Genomic DNA, 17,730 nt, shown 5'->3' with positions numbered 1-17,730 from the left:
TTTTATTTTTCTTTCTCTTCTTATAGTTCAATGTTTGGTAAGGAGCACAAGCGTTAATTAGCTACTGTCCCACATCAGAACAAACTCTGTGTGGTACACACAAACGTTTGGATCAACCAGCTAGGGACACAAATGTAATAAGTTTAAGGAGGCTAAGACCTTGGGAACAAGCTGTGTGTATTTTTCTTGATATCTGTAACTCTTGGCCTGTAAACCATGCTTGCAGCAATTGATATAAAATCAATAAAAAGATTTTGAAATAAACAGAGGATTGATTCTATTGGTGTAGGTTGGTGTGGGTTGTAAAGTGTTGACCCTACACTTGTATGAAGGGAAAAATGCCAGGGCTCTCGTCAGGAGGCAACTGCAGCTGGCACCACCAATTACCACTGCCAGCGCAGTCAATTATGGTACCCACACAGGTGCTAACCATCACACTACTGCAAGATTGCAATTTAGATGGTTCAGCACACCCTAAGCTATAAGAATTGCTTGAGCCGACGTGCAGTAACATGGGCTCAATTAACTTTCTACCACCTGTGAAACTGTCTAGGAAACAGACTGCTGCATAGTTTAATGGATGAAACCAGTATGACTTTCAGGCGTGACAATGCAGGTTCAAATGTCCACAAAGTTGATACCGGGAGCTGTAGCACAGAGACAAGGGCTTCTGCACTGTGGTGTCATGGGCCCCTCTAAGGCGAGGGTTCAAGCCCAAGCAATGGTGGCAAGGTCATCATTAGACGGGGATGCTGCAAAGGAATTAATAAAGGAAGAGATTCACTCATTTAGAGGGTAACAATTGTAAGCTACACTGATTTTGTGGAATCCTGGAAGAATATCGCACATCAGCAGCCCACGTGGTGCTGGGTGTAATAGTGGAGTCTGTAATTAGCATTCGCAGGTTCGAATCCTACCGCGTATCGCTACTGGGAGCTAATGTAATCGCTCACAATGGTCAGCAATCACACCAGCAGCATTATGTGAGGCTGGGACCTGGCGTTATTTATAGGTGGGTGCCTTAGCTTACATTCCTGCACATGCACTAGACTGGAATGGTACTGGTTTCAACTAGGGGAAAATTAAGCTGGTAGGAAGAAGCCATAGCGCTTCACGGTTTTGCAGTGTTCTCAGCTTATATTTGTACACTGACAGCTCAGGCTGGGTATTTCAAATGTGCCAAATAGCCCAGGGGCAGAATCGGTGGGAGAAGTACTGCATGTCTCCTGTGCTACCAGAGCAGTATTAACTGATTATTAGTGTTATTATTGCGAAGAATGTTTTCACCTAGCTACAGGGGGTAATCGAACACACCGACAACTTATCAGTTTGTTCTCAGTGCAGCTTTAGATAGACAGTGCACACTGCAGAAAGTAGATGCTAGCGCATGATTTCCTAAGGCGACACGTTATTTCACGGGGGTAGCAATACGAATACTTCAACTTTATCAGAGTGGAGTGCTCTGGTCAGGGGAATTATTTTAGTCTGCTTCTTTTTCAATGATGCAGGATATTAAAATATTACTGGATATTACTGCCAGCAGGGCAGTTAGTGAAAAAGGTACATGTGAAATGTGGTTGGTGGAATTCCCGACTTGGAAAACTGGCACATTTGGCGCTGGGTGCGATTGGTCAGCTCGGTTGGCATTAGATCAACCTGTGAGGGTCACCTGGGTGCGCAAGTTTAAAAGGGTGTGCCCCACCCCCCTCAAGAGTGAGGTGCCTTTGCCTCTTGTGGTTCCCAGGTGTTACACAGTTGACAGGGTTCATCTGTCTAGTGGACCTTGACAGCAGAGGTCCTGAGAATAGAATGTGAGTCAGGGAGGTGCAGCTGGACTGTTGAGAAGCGCGTGATAACCCCCTACCGGGGGGGCAGTAACCAGAGCAGGCGGCAGCTAAACCTGAGAAAACACAATGCAACGTGGTCAGGGTGGTTCAAAGAGACAAATCGGCGGGGGGACCCTGGGTGCACCATAAGGTCAATGGGTATGGCCGAACATGATTTGAGCACTCATTACACCCTGCTATAATGTGATCGTATTTAATCCCTGTATGATTATATTCAATGTTTGGAACTGTGGATACCTACTGGAGGGTATGAAGGGAAAGGGGAATAGTGGTACATTTGTGGTGGCCATGCAACACTTTAGATTTATTTTGGAAAGGCACATTTGACGAAATCAAAATGATAACAGCAATTGAATTGGAACACCCTGACCTTATTGTTCAGAGACACTAGCAATTAATCAGAATATCTGTTCAACTACCCAACAGGTAATTTCCTCACATACATGCTTTTGGCGGCAAGGCTCAAAACTGCACATTGCCGGTAACAACCCAACCCTCCTGTCCTGAAAATATGGTATACTAAACTAAGGAACACCCTCATATAATACACAGTGAGCCTTTGATAGCTAGATCAGCAAACAGAACCACAAGGGATCAAATAGGGCTCAACAGCAGTTGTCCTGTGCATGTGTTTACGCATACAACTATTACTTTGACATGCATTACATCTTAACTTGTACTCAATATCTTTGCTTAGTATTCTACTACTATAATCTTATGCTAAACCTTTGATGACAGCATGGCGGAAAATAGGATGCCCTCTAACCACATGACTCATCGAGCTCAACTTTAAACTTGTCACTTTGGTTGTGAAATCTCTTCCTGGTTTACATATGGAAATGAATACGATGACAATTTATTACCAGCAAATTGTTCCCTTCCTGGGGCTGACTGAACAATCACAATTTACAGAGTGAACATGGTATTGGTGGGATTATAAGCAGGTTCATACAGTTCAAAAGATGTTTTACAGAAGTCCATTTGAATATCTAACATGCCACACTTCAAGCTGGTACTTACAATCAAAAAATCTGGAAAGATGGGGAAGTGTTCCCTTAGGAATGTCACTATATTCTGATACCCACAATAGAAAAATCTGATGTAATTTGTTATAACCGTGTTTACTGATGAGGCTAGCAACCATTTACTGATTGCTGTATCTTGTTACTTGTCGTGCTTTTACCTCTTGAGCCTGTGAGTTTGTGGTCGTGCCTCATATTTTGCCAGATTTTGAACACCATAAAAACATACACAACCATCCAGTTTTTGGACTACCTCAGTACACCCAAAGTACCCAAGAGGCATTACTTTGAATTGTCTTTATATCTAAGAGGCCATAGATATTTCCTCATTAAATATCCTAAGCCCATTAGGATCCCTGAGGTATGTCTCCTTATCACTTTACCTTTCTGTCTTAGCTGGTTCTAATCAGTTGTTCACTAACCATCTTGGACCGACTTGCATGAGCTAGATGTAGGAGACCACCGAAATGACGACAAATCTGGCCGTGGAAAAACTGTGGAGATAATCAGTTCTCATTTCTGCAGATGTGTGATTCCCATCACAGCCAATCCCCACCTGAGATCTACGTAGTTGATATATTTTAGTTGATGCACTTTCACTATTCTACTGCTCTTTCACCTCTCTGTAGTTCGAGACTCAGTAGGTCACCTAACAGAATGGAATGGGCATAAACAGTGATAGCCATCTATCTAGTCTTGGATCCATTCGAATTCACTTATTTTTGCACAACAGTGGCTTGGATGAAAGGATGGAACCATTATTCTACCTTTGTTTGGTGCTAAGAGCATTATCTGTTTCAATACTGTCACCCTTCACTAGTATTCCAAACACTCCTGCATCTAAGCCTTGATGTGGCACAGGAAAGTAGCTACTGCACAGTCCTTAGAGAAAGGTGATCACTTTGCTGTTGGTCCTATCGAGATAACAAGAAAATATTTCCAAATGTTTGTAAAGAACAAGATCAAACTCAAACCAAATTTAAAGACTCCTGTTACCAGTGTAATATCAGCAGACAAAACTATGGCTGAAACGTAATGAAAAGACCATTGTCTTGACCATTATAGGACATGACAGAAAACAATAAAAGTCCTTTAAACATTGAACTCACCGTCCTCTACCAAGGCCATGGGATGTTTCACTACTACATGGTTCCATTCGACATGCACCCAAGTCTTTCTTGATGAAAGTTGTACTGCTTTGAATTCGTGTTCTAGGTTGTCCTTGTGGTCGGGTCTGTGTACCTCGGACACCATTAATAAGACGTTCAGTAGAAAAATTAAATATCGTTGGACTGTCAAGAAGTCCAGGTGCTCTTTCTGCATTTGGTATTGTGTGTCGCAAATGTGATTTACTAGGATTCCTGCAAAAAAAGTAATTGATAAAAAAGTCAGTCAATCTTTATTTAAGGCCAGTAGGGCCATAAAATCACATAAGCTATAAACACATTGTGTACAAAATATACAAAATGTAGCAGCATCGTGTGGAGTATAAATATTGAGTGGAACTTTTTGCATACATTCGCGTCTGAGATCTTGTAAAGCAAGTCCATCTCTTCTGAACGCCCTCAGGATAAGGGTGGTACACTGTCCATACAAAACTTTTCCATTATATTAACCACACAAAAACGAGCAAGGAGTGCATGTGAGAAAAAAAACTATTTCATTCAAGTATTTAAGGGCACATAGATTATACATTTTATAATAGTGTGAGGGGGTACCGAGCGAATCCCACACACGGGCTGCATATCGTAATAACGGACACATACCTGGGGGAATTAGGACCCTGGTGCCGCAGTCTCCTACGACCTCCTACAGGAGGATAAACACACCCCTCCGTCTTTTGCCCATACAGGAACCTCTTCCTGCGGACGTCATCACAGAAGGAGGGAACAACCCCGGAAGCAGTAGACCGGCAACAGAGAAAAAGGACCAAACAGCTCCCAACGAGGGGGAAGACGTCGGGGAGAGACGGAGATCGGAGAGGAGAGACACGGAGACACAGGAGATCGCGGAGACGGAGGAGAACGAAGACACCAGAGCGAGTAGCGGAGAAGACGAAGGGGACGACGAACGGTGGTGCGAGGACTGGTGGTCCCCACAGGAGGATGGAGAGCAGCCGCAACTCCAGGGGAGAGTTGCGGCGGAGCCGGTGAGTACCCCGATTCAGGGACCGGTAGAAGACATTGAGGGGGAAGAGAAGGGAGGGGTGGAATCTGGGTAGGAGGGCCGACCCACAGGCATACTCAGTAGTGTTCACCCTGAGATACCCCTAAGAGTTGACAAGAATCCTCACGTACCCCTGTTCCTATCCTGATCCCTTTTTGCACTTAAAATCCCCTACCCTCACATGTGATCATGATCGGCTACACGCTCGTAATTTACATCACCCACTGGAGATGGTGACGGGTTTGCCCAGAATGGGTTTGGTAATGAGAAGATAGGACTGACTGCTCCTTTTGTCTCTCGTTTATCCCTATGAGCCTCCGTGGTCGACCCGAAGACCCAGAAGAAGCCAGAGACGACGGGGAAGTTAAAGAGACCACCGTACCTATTCCTAGCGAACGATCATCCGGAGATCCCGAGGGATTACTTACAGCCTATCTTCCTACTTCTGACTTTGATAATAAAAACCAACAACTGGCCCACTATATACAGCCTCCTCGTCTGTTTATCCGGCCCGCCCTCCCACAAGTGGTGTCAGAAGTGGGATCCGCCAGAGACATGGAGGCTATACTCGTAAAAATGGCCGAAAACCAAGAATGCCTGGGGAAGGCGATGGAGAGATTCCTGACAGTTGTAGAAGAGGATAGAGGGAAGTTACAACAAGTAATCTCAGAACAAAGCCAATCCCATGACTCCGCAATGGGAAAAATCGCGGATGCTATCGGTCAACAAAGAACCCCGAGTACCCTACCGTCTGTTATACTACAAAAGTACATCAGTGGAGAGGATCCGGATTTATTTTTCAACAATTTTGAAAGGATGGCTCTAGCCGCCGCATGGCCCGTGGAGAAGTGGGGACAATATCTAGGACCCCTTTTGTCCGGAGAACTGCAAGCATCGTATCAAGCCACCAATATTCAGGGAACCACCCCCTATGTAGACATTAAACAGTGTATCTTGGAAAGACTAGTGGTTGACGAAGAAACCTATAGAATAAGTTTCCGACAAATTAAGGAAGTTCTACAAGAAACTCCCAGAGCCTTGTATTTTCGGATAAAAGACATGGCCGACCGGTGGCTGAAGCCCGCCACCGCCACCAAAGAGGAAATTATGGCCAAAGTGTATTTAGAACAGTACCTATCCTCCCTCCATCCCCCTATTCAGAAATGGGTGAGGCAACACGCTCATCTCCCTCTTGAGACCACAGTAGAGATAGCGAGTGCCAACAGCAGAGCACAAGAGACGCAAAAAGGGCGAGAAGAAACCCCCTGGAAAGCTGGTAACAGCGGAACACATCGGTTGCCCCGACCACCCCTGATTTGGAAACCAGACGCTAACAGTATCGTCCCAGGACCTCCTATATTTAGGGTTCCCGGTCCCTCTGTAATGAGAGCCCCCGTAACCGGTCCACAATGCTTCAATTGTGGGGTAACAGGGCATATAGCTCGCTTCTGCCCACAAAAGGAAGAGCCAATGGAAGTAGGAGTTGCCAGGAACTATTGTTGTTTAACCCCAGATACTTCCTCATCCTCGTATCGCTGTGGCATATCTGTAAATGGACAACCCATGACCGCATTAGCCGACACGTGGGGTCGACAGAGTGTAGTACGTTTTCAGGATTTAGGCACTGCGCTGGGAGAAACCGATGGGATAGTAAATATCCGTTGTGTCCATGGGGATACCAAACAATATCCTACCAAGAATGTCCGTATACAACATGCCACTGATCCAGGGTCCGACTTGCGGGTGGGTCTCATACCTAAGCTACCAGAACAGATCATATTGGGGAATGATTACCCGCAGCTATCACAATTGCTCACTAAGGCCCGATCAGACGGAAAAGATTGGTGGGCTGTTGCCCCTTTCGCCCAGGATGATGCCCATGAGTGGCCCCCTTCGAAAGCTAAGAAAACAAAAAAGCAACGACGCCAAGAAAAGAGGAAACCCATTACAGCTTTGCCAGTTCATACCACAAACAACCCTTGGGAAGACAACAGGAATTTCCACGCTGCCCAAAGAGAAGACTCCGTGTTACAAGAAGCATGGAAACAAGCCTTGCCTGGTGAAGACCCCTTGCACGTATGTCCTTATTTTTTTGTTAACAACTGATTGCTATACCGAAAAGCCACAGTTGCCACTCCCCCTCAGTTGTTAGTTCCAACGCCCTTTCGAGAGAAGGTCCTATACATGGCTCATAGTCATTTATTGGGAGGGCACTTTAGTGATGAGAAAACAGGACACTTAATAACAGAGAAATTCTATTGGCCCGGGATATACAAACAAGTAAACCAGTATTGTAAGGAATGCCCCATTTGCCAAAAAAACAGTCGATATAAACCCCCTAAACCACCTCTACATCCCTTGCCTATAATAGACATACCCTTTTGTAGAGTAGGGATGGATATCATCGGTCCTTTGTTACTCTCCCGTAGCGGAGGTCGGTATGTTCTCGTATTGGTAGACTATGCGACACGATTCCCGGAAGCCATAGCGTTAAGAAATCTGAACGCACCTAGCATAGCCAAAGCCATAATCACCATCTTTTCGAGGGTAGGATTCCCAAAAGAAATACTGACCGACCAAGGGACCCCGTTTGTTTCGAAACTATTAAAACAAGTATGTTTACAGTTAGGTATCAAACAGATACAAACAGCGGCCTACCACCCCCAAACTGATGGGCTAGTGGAGCGATATAATGCCACTCTTAAGCTCACTTAAAAAAAACTCTTGACCCTGGAATCCCGACGGTGGGAAGACATGTTACCCTTGGCCCTGTATGCCATTAGATGTAAAGTCCAAAAGAGCACGGGATATTCCCCGTTTGAGCTTCTTTATGGACACCAACCTCGTTCGCTGCTGGACATGGTCCGAGAAAAGTGAAAAACTGAACTAAATAACGCCACACCCTTGGTGGATTATGTAAGCCGTCTAAAAACCCATTTGGAACAAATTCGTACCATAGTCAGGAACAATATGGAACGAGCTCAGGAAGAACAGAAAACCCAATACAACAAAAAAACCAAGACTAGAACCTTTGTAGCAGGGGATGCGGTGTTGCTCAGGATGTCCTCGTCAGACCATAAACTCTTGGGACAATGGCAGGGACCCTACCGTATATTAGAACAGATAACTCCTGTTACATCTAAGGTAGAACTAGACAAAGACCGAGGGACTACCCAAATATATCATGTCAACCTTCTAAAAAAATGGGAGGGACCCATTACGAGCCTAGTAGGAAACGCCGGAGTCCCTATTCCATTATACGACCAATGTGTCGATCCCGAGCTGCCAAACCATCTAAAAACCGAACTCCTCAGTAGACTGTCACCCCTGCAGGAGATATTTTCCTTGACCCCCGGGAGAACCACCTTGTTGGAACATTCTATCAGAACCATTCCCGGTAAAAAAGTACGCCTTCGACCCTATCGGATACCGGAGGCCCGTAGACACACAATCCGGGAAGAGGTGCAGCAGATGCTGAAAATGGGGATCATAGAGCCTTCCACCAGCGAGTGGAACTCCCCAATAGTTTTAGTACCTAAGCCGGATGGCTCAGTGCGATTTTGCATTGATTTCCGCGAAGTGAATAAAATTTCCGAATTCGACACCTACCCTCTTCCGAGGGTAGACGAAATGATCGAAAGGATAGGAAGAGCCCAGTATATCAGTACCCTGGATCTCTGCAAAGGGTATTGGCAGATTCCTTTAAGGAAAGAAGATCAAGAGAAAACAGCGTTTTCTACCCCAGAGGGTCTTTTCCACTTTAAAGTATTACCCTTTGGCTTACACGGGGCTCCTGCCACTTTTCAGAGGGCCATGAATATAATCTTGCAACCCGATGAGAAGTATGCTGGCGCATATATCGACGACATATTCATTTATAGCGATACTTGGGAACAACATCTAATCCACTTATACCAAGTGATTCAAGCCCTGGGGAACTACGGTCTTAAAATCAATCCCGCCAAAAGCCACCTAGCTGCACAAACAGTGAGGTATTTAGGTTACCTGTTGGGGGAGGGTGTCATAAGACCACAAAGTAAGAAACTGGCCGCTATATCTCAAAATCCATTTTTCCCGAACCGCGAGGGATCTACGTGCTTTTCTGGGATTATTGGGATACTATCGCAGATTTATACCCCGATTCTCACAGATAACCGCCCCTCTTACGGATTTGCTACATAAAGCGGTACCAACAGAAGCCAAACTAAGAGATCCCATCCCTAGATGTGGTCAGGGCCTTCGAATTGTTAAAATCATCTCTAACCTCAGATACAGTGTTGGCTAGTCCCGATTATACCTTACCATTTGTACTACAAACCGACGCCTCAGACCAAGGGTTAGGAGCCGTTCTCTCCCAAGTGAACCGGCAGGGGAGGAGAAACCTCTGTTATATATCAGCCGAAAATTGTTTCCTCGAGAACAACATTATGCAGTCATTGAGAAAGAAGCCTTGGCTATCAAATGGGCAGTTGACTCTTTGAAATATTACCTGGAAGGGCGCGAATTCACATTGTACACTGACCACGCTCCCTTGGGTTGGATGGCCTGTAACAAAGGGAACAACGAACGGGTGTTACGATGGTTCCTTTCCCTGCAACCGTACCGATTCCAGACCAGACATCGAAAAGGGAGTGATCAGGTGAATGTGGACTTCTTCTCCCGTTATCCTTCTGCAACCTCCCCTACTAGAAGGACAGCAAGGGAAAGGGGATGTGAGGGGGTACCGAGCGAATCCCACACACGGGCTGCATATCGTAATAATGGACACATACCTGGGGGAATTAGGACCCTGGTGCCGCATTCTCCTACGACCTCCTACAGGAGGATAAACACACCCCTCCGTCTTTTGCCCATACAGGAACCTCTTCCTGCGGACGTCATCACAGAAGGAGGGAACAACCCCGGAAGCAGTAGACCGGCAACAGAGAAAAAGGACCAAACAGCTCCCAACGAGGAGGAAGACGTCGGGGAGACACGGAGATCGAAGAGGAGAGACACGGAGACACAGGAGATCGCGGAGACGGAGGAGAACAAAGACACCAGAGCGAGTAGCGGAGAAGACAAGGGGACGACGAACGGTGGTGCGAGGACTGGTGGTTCCCACAGGAGGAGGCAGGAGAGCGGCCGCAACTCCAGGGGAGAGTTGCGGCGGAGCCGGTGAGTACCCCGATTCAGGGACCGGTAGAAGACATTGAGGGGGAAGAGAAGGGAGGGGTGGAATCTGGGTAGGAGGGCCGACCCACAGGCATACTCAGTAGTATTCACCCTGAGATACCCCTAAGAGTTGACAAGAATCCTCACGTACCCCTGTTCCTATCCTGATCCCTTTTTGCACTTAAAATCCCCTACCCTCACATGTGATCCTGATCGGCTACACGCTCGTAATTTACATCACCCACTGGAGATGGTGACGGGTTTGCCCAGAATGGGTTTGGTAATGAGAAGATAGGACTGACGGCTCCTTTTGTCTCTCGTTTATCCCTATGAGCCTCCGTGGTCGACCCGAAGACCCAGAAGAAGCCAGAGATGACGGGGAAGTTAAAGAGACCACCGTACCTATTCCTAGCGAACGATCATCCGGAGATCCCGAGGGATTACTTGCAGCCTATCTTCCTACTTCTGACTTTGATAATAAAAACCAACAACTGGCCCACTATATACAGTCTCCTCGTCTGTTTATCCGGCCCGCCCTCCCACAAATAGCCATCCAGATATAGAATAAAAAAGACACTTTTAAAATGTGGTGGCTATGCCAAAATAAAAACAACAAAGTAAAAATTAATTATGTTATAAAATGCCTTTGCCAATAAATAATTTAAGAAAACAGATACATCAGTGGAACTATAGTTGCATTCAATCAATTTAAAAGAGACGGTACCTATATCAGAGTACCTAGTAGTTGTTAGCCTGTGGTTGACCTATGGTGTCTGCTTTAGAATAGCCCTGCGTATGCACCACATTGAATACAGATAGCGCGAGATGGAAAATACGGTGGGTGTATCATTGTCATACTTGACGAGCCTAAAGGCCTCAGAGCAGTGTCTAGACCCCATATTCCTACACAGCTGTAGCAACCAGCAAGACCTTGACCTCCTATATGCGGGACAGAAGAAAAGCACATGCATTTACGTTTCCTCTATATGCTCACACGCTGGGCAATTAAGGCTACGGGAGCCCGATCACTTATTGGTAAAAGATCAAAGCGGGAGCACCCCGTGTCTGAATTGGAGGAAAAGCTTCCAGCCGCTCCTAGCGAAGATATATTCTAGCGCCGGTTCTAGTCTGTATTGGGATTTTACTTCCATAAACCTAAGGGTTAGGCACCCAGACTTAGACCCCCTCCACAGCTGAGCCAGTTTATGTTCTCTATGGGTCTCAAGGAGTACCTTTCTAGGGATCGTAAGGCAAATTACTTCAGGAGAGGTCCACAAGTTTGGCCTCCCCAGGCCCTGGCAGATGTTCCTAATGTAAGCCAGCCAAGGGAGTTTCCCTGCTCCTTGTAGACTCATGACTTCTCTCAGCTCATCTCTAAACAAGTCTAGTCCGGGAGTGCACCAAAGGCGTCTCCAGTATAAGAGGGATCTAGAGGAGATTACATCTGCAATCAAACTGATGCCTAAATCCATTCTGAGGGGTGTTAAGGGGAAGCTAGAGTGAAGGCCCAAGAGTTGCCTTTCAAATGAGTTCTCTATGAGCAATAGAGGAGTAATTGAACAATGACCCCATCGTTCTGCTCCATACAAAGCGGCACCCCTGGCCTGTACCTTGTAGAGTTCAGCCACAGGGCCAATCACTTTATGCGTGCAGCTCTTATATACCTTAGCAATGCCCCCGTGGACTGGCCAAACTTTAAGCTAGCTTTCTTTATTTGTGCCACCCAATTTATTTTTTCCGTTAAAGTAATCCCCAAATATTCTAAGAAGGACACCCTCTCTAGGGCCCTACCGTCCAAGCAAGGCTTTGGGCGATTGGTGGTATTTGTATTGAAGACCGAACATTAAATCAGGTATTCTGCGATTCCTTAGTTTGGGGGCATCGATATCATTTCCAACCAGCAGGGACTGTATTAAGCCATTTATGAAGAGGGAAAAAAGAGTCGGAGCCAAGACGCAACCTTGGCATATCCCTTTTTCTACAGGGAAAGGGGCAGAAAGTTCTCAATTTTTCCCATATCTTATTTGAGCGAAGTGGTCTTGGTGTAGGCGTCTCAGCTGATAAAGATACTACGGAACGCCCATATCCAATAGTATAGCCCACAGCTTATTCCTTGGAACTAAATCAAATGCAGATTTGAGATCCACGAATGTGAGCTAGAGGATGCCACCCTCTAATATCACAGTTTTCCAATGGAGAAGTTGTAATCTGAAACTCTGATCAGTAGTGGAGGTCTTCGCCCTAAACCCAGCTTGGAGGGGCGGAAGTACCTTACTCTCTTCAATCCAGGCCTAAAGACGCCCCTGAAGTACAAGTGCAAATATTTTTGGGCTAACGTCTAAAAGACTAATGAGGCGATAGTTGGCAGTATTAAGCGGTGAGCCCTTTTTAAATATTGGAATTATTCCAGCCCCAGCCCAAGTGGGGGGAGGTGCCATGCCCTGCAAGATGGGTATGCCTAGACGTGGGTCCCTTGCTCACTGTGCCACTGGATTAAAGCTAGCCTAGCTGCAGAAGGGTGACATACCCTGAAACCGGTCCCAGGATGCTTGTTTCCGGTCCAGGGAGGACCTGGCCTGGCAGTTCGGTCTGGACTGTTCCCATGGGGCACAGGGTTAAAACTGATTTGCATTTGGCTGGGTCCAAACTGGGATGGCGTAGTGGGCAAAAGAAAGATGGATTTAACCCAGATCTTTTGACTAGGGGAGAATGTTTGCATTTTCAGCATTCCGTCCATCATTTGTTTGCTCTAACACTTTTTGCCATGCAGGATGGCATTGAACAGGGACCACAAATAGGGGGCCCAAACCAGAGGCTCAGAGCGGAAGAGGTCGCCAGGGATCTTATCCAGCCCTGGTGTCTTTGCTGGTAAGATCTTGTCTAAGGCCTCTGTGATCTCCTTTAAGGAGAACAGAGGTGTATCACAGTGAGAGGGCTCTGAATATGGAAGGGGTAACAGTATTGATCAAATTCCAAAATGCCCTCATATCGCGGTTATCCAGTGCAATTTTGATGGCGTCTTATTTTTCGCTTTCCCAACTACTTTTAGCTTTAACTACTGCAATTTTATGAATCGCCCTGGCTTCCTTATTTTGTGGTCTGTCATTTGTTCTAATGGCAGCTAAGAGAGCTAACTTTGCTGCCTTGCAATGATAATTATACCATGGATACTGAAGTTTGTTCGATCTAGTCTTCTTTGTTAATCTTTATTCGGATATAAAAACATCCAAAAAAGAACATGACATTTAACAAATTTCAACATTACATTGGTATAACAAATTATACCTAAATAAAATATTTAAAATGTATCATATCTTCAGAGTTTAACCAGGACACCAGCATTAGTACATAAAAATACAAAGATGCCTTAGTAGCAAAATACCTCTAAAGTATCAGCGAAAATAAGGTATTATAAAGTGCAGGGATTTAACCGATTTGGTACAGGGAACACCAACGATATAACGTTAAAAAATGCATGGTCATAGCCAAGTTAAAACAATGGCTTAAAATATAAACTATGTCATTTTAAAACATCATAACACTTCCCAAATACAATATACCGTTCCTTTCATAATTTGGTTGAGTCCTTGGCTAAGGCTACAATAGGGGGAAAATAGGCATAAAAACTTCAGGAAAACAACTTTATTTATAATACCCGACCCTCCCTACCCTCAAAGACAAAGTTGTCTACACCTCATATCTGGTCTTCCTTAGTTTTGCAGCTAATCTTAGAAAGTTCACGGTGCAGAGCAACGTAAAGGGGTCGGAAGAAAGTTTCAGGTACAGGAGTGCCACCCTTACCTGGGTAAATTTATTCTTTCTTAAAATAGTTTTTAAAAATAGTACTCGTGGGTACTCATAAAACTACAAAAATACAAAATGAAGGGTATCCTGCGGAGATCCCAGATCGCAGCCGCAAGGACCCTTTGATGCAACATCTCTTGTGTACCCTACGGGGACAGATAAAATATGATGTAAAAGATCCAATCTGAATCTAGTCATTAAAAATCTATCATTTTTGTTATAGATATACGCCAGGTAAGGTTCTAAGCCTGCTACAGATTTCGTTAATATATGGGCTTTCACTGAAATTTTCAATATTTCACTGTCTTCCCTTGCACAAACTAGGCGCCTAAGGTGTTCAGCCTTTATGACAGCTTTTACTTGAGGCGTCACGGTCATAGGCTCGTCAAAATAATTTGCAAATCCCAGCCACTTCAGGGTGTCCTTCACGTATTTAAGCCAGGGTATCCGATAGCCTTTATCTCTGTTAATGCAGTCCTTAATTATTAGTCTACTTAGACTAGCCTCAGGGTTGGTCCAAATTTTGATCCAACATATTATAGGTTTAATACTTAGCCTGTCACCAATATAAGGAAGCCCTAGCTCCTCGTGGACAATGTGGGCAGGCGTACTTTGAGGAACTTGCAGAATCCTTCTAAGGAACTTGTTTTCCTCCAATTGTATCATGGAGGTATTTCTGAATCCCCATACCTCACTCCCATACAGGGTTTTGGAACAACATAACGAATTATATAAATGCAGTATTTCGTTCGGTGACCAACGACCTAATCTCGTGGCTCGATTCATTATTGAACCCATCGTACTCGTTTGTTGATTACATTTGTCTGAGATTAGTGTTTTAAAATTGAGGTGTTTGTCGAATATTATCCCTAAATAATTAAAAACCTCGACCTTCTCTAATTTGTGACCCCCAATTTTAAAGATAAAGTTCTTTGTTGGTCTTTTCCCTGCTTCCATTATGTATGATTTTGTAAGATTGGGAGATAAATCTAAATCTGTCATAAACCTGCTAAAGCCATCAATAAGAGACTGAAGTCCCCTCCCTGTACGGGACAACAGGACTGCATCGTCCGCATATAGAAGGACGGGTATACTTCTCTTACCAAATTTTGGACAGTCTACCCCCAACTCTACAAGAGCTTTGTCCAAACCATTTATGTATAAAGTAAATAAAAAAGGCGCCAAAATGCACCCCGGGAACATGAGAAATGTTCAGTAAGATTCCCCACATTACTGTATCTGACCTGAGCTGTTGTATTCAGGTGTATTGTTTTTAGGATATATATCAAACCTGAATCAACCCCAAGCAGCTCTAAGATCTCCCACAGCTTCTCACGATTAACCCGGTCTAAAGCTGCGGTCAGATCCATAAAAGCCAGGAAAACCGGGCCCCTCACCTGCCACGGTATACTTTGCCACCAAATTATAAAGGTTAAGGCACTGGTCCGTTGTAGAACGACCAATTCTAAAACCGTACTGAGAGTCAGTAATCTCATTTTCCTCAGCCCAGACCATCAGGCGGTTTAGAATGACCTTACCTAGTACCTTCGCCGTCACATCTATTAGTGAGATCGGGCGATAACTTTGGGGGTCACTCTTATTACCCTTTTTAAATAGGTGTACAATGCTAGCCGTTGACCATGACCTGGGCATTCCCATTTCCACTGCTGTGTTGAAAACTCGCGTGAGTATAGGCGCCCATAAATCAACCTGGGACAAAAATAAATCAGGTGGGATCCCATCCGGCCCTGGAGCCTTATTGCGTGTCAGGGCATATATTCCTTCTTTAATCTCGCCCACCGCAAACTGCGACCATGAATTTGGTAAAATACCAACATCTGCGATTTGTCGAGCAATAGGACTACCATGATTATACAGGTTCTTAAAATGAGATACCCATGCTTCAGGCAAGACATGACAGGCCACCTTCTCATTATTCGGGGCCTGAAAGCTAGGGTCATTAATCACCTTCCAAAATCTCGTCATGTCTCTCTTTTCAGCTGCCTCCCTCAAATTCTCCCAGGCCTCACAATGAAGGATATATTTCCTATGTTTTATGGCAGATTTATATTGGGCCCTGCACTCCGCAATCCTGCTCCTATCCTTGGGAACCAGTTTAAGTGCCACCTTCAGATCTTTTTGGGCTCTAGAACAAGCTTTGTCGAACCATCTAGGGGAGAGATTAGACGTGGGCAATGATTTGGCCCTAAATAGCCTATCAATGTCCCTTGCCGTGCATTCAAAAGCACTAATCAATTCTCTACCCTCCACTTCCTGATCTAAGCACTTCCATATCCTGCTTTCCGGGGATGTAATAAGCTTTCTGTAAAACGCTTCCCCATCTGTGTTGCTCCATCTTATACGCCTGCCCTGGTCTACTGCTTCCAATGTTCCCCTCGTCATCCTATTCCTTGGCTGAGTAAGTAGGTCTGTATCCCTCAAGGACAATACTAAAGGGTTATGATCACTAAAAACACTAATTTTTATACTAAAATCTATGACCCTACATTTGATAGCATGTGAAACAAAAATAAAATCAATAATGGTGTCCCTGCCCCTGCCTTTAAAAGAAGGATTAATTATATTAGAATGCCTGACCCTGATTAAATCCATCGTGGGGGATAAATCGTAAGTACCCAGGATCTTACTTAGTTCGCCGCCTTCCCTTGTGTGCTCTAGGTGCCAGTCCTTTGTAGATGGACAGGAGTCCCATTTTCCCCCGCCCCATTTCAAATATGGACATTGATGGCAATTAAAGTCGCCCAATAAAATCAAATTGGGATGACTATCTTCCCTTTTTTGTAAACCTGCCAATCTTTCATTGAGCTCGTTCAACCTCTGCATCAATTGGCCCGCATTACAGAAATTTATCAAGATACATTTTAGGCCCTTCTTGCAATATCTAATACCTTGGATGTTGTCCGAACTCCAACCCAGGACCTCCCATGACCCTTGTAGGGACAAAGACACGTAGGTTATTAGACCGCCCTTTGCTCGGCCCATTGTAGTTTTTTGGGCAGGGACAAAAAACATTTTGTATCCCTCAAGGTGTGAGGCACTACTATCAATTTCCCACGTTTCCTGAAGGCAGATAATGTGGAACTGTCGACTAAAATCTAGCCATTCCTTATTTTTTATTTTGGCTGAGATCCCTGCAATATTCCACGAGACCACCCTAAGCTCTTCAGCAGCTTGATCTACCACTCTGCTAGCTGAGTTAACCTGCCTTGGCGGTGAAAATCCAACTGGGCTACTTATGGTTAATACAATACTATTTCCCCGTAAGTTTTGCGAAACCTCATTAAGGGGGATAACAGATGAAAGTGGATTTCCTACAGAGCCAACAGTGTCCCTCAACGCTGAACTATCTGGAATAGAGACATTCTTCGTATTCACACCTTGGGCCAGTCAATCCAGATCACCCATTACTGCCGCATCAGACAACGGAATGGATCTATTTGATACTAAACCCAGTCTGTTCGCCCCTCCGTAAGTAATTTCCCCTCTCCTATGTGCCACTTGACCTGTCTCTTTTGAATTATCCCAGTAAACATTTTTTTAGGGGAAGCATCTTTATGCTCGTCCCTCTATCAAAGTCCCCATAGCGGGAAATAAGCAGATTTTTTACCAACTCCGGGTACCTAAAATTAACAATAACGCAGTCTCCTGCAAATTTTTTCTCAAAGGCCCCAACCCAGGCTACCCTCCTTGCCATGAGGATGTGACTGCTCTGCGAG

The 17,730-nt window shown here is 44.9% G+C and overlaps 1 protein-coding gene across 6 annotated transcripts in view; it reads right to left on the bottom strand.

The window, feature by feature from the left end:
• The window catches only part of LARP4B (La ribonucleoprotein 4B), an 843,857-nt gene that overhangs the window by 315,445 nt on the left and 510,682 nt on the right, over positions 1-17,730 (bottom strand). For all 6 annotated transcript variants that reach the window (XM_085631918.1, XM_085631912.1, XM_085631915.1 and 3 more), the window contains one exon: positions 3,979-4,230. In XM_085631918.1, coding sequence (XP_085488044.1) covers positions 3,979-4,230 — 252 coding nt within the window. The remainder of the gene's footprint in view (positions 1-3,978; positions 4,231-17,730) is intronic.

The sequence above is a fragment of the Triturus cristatus genome, chromosome 10 (genome assembly GCF_964204655.1).
Source record: "Triturus cristatus chromosome 10, aTriCri1.1, whole genome shotgun sequence".
Lineage (NCBI taxonomy): Eukaryota > Metazoa > Chordata > Amphibia > Caudata > Salamandridae > Triturus > Triturus cristatus.
Note: the sequence above shows the minus strand (reverse complement) of the source record. Positions and strands in the feature narration are given on the sequence as shown.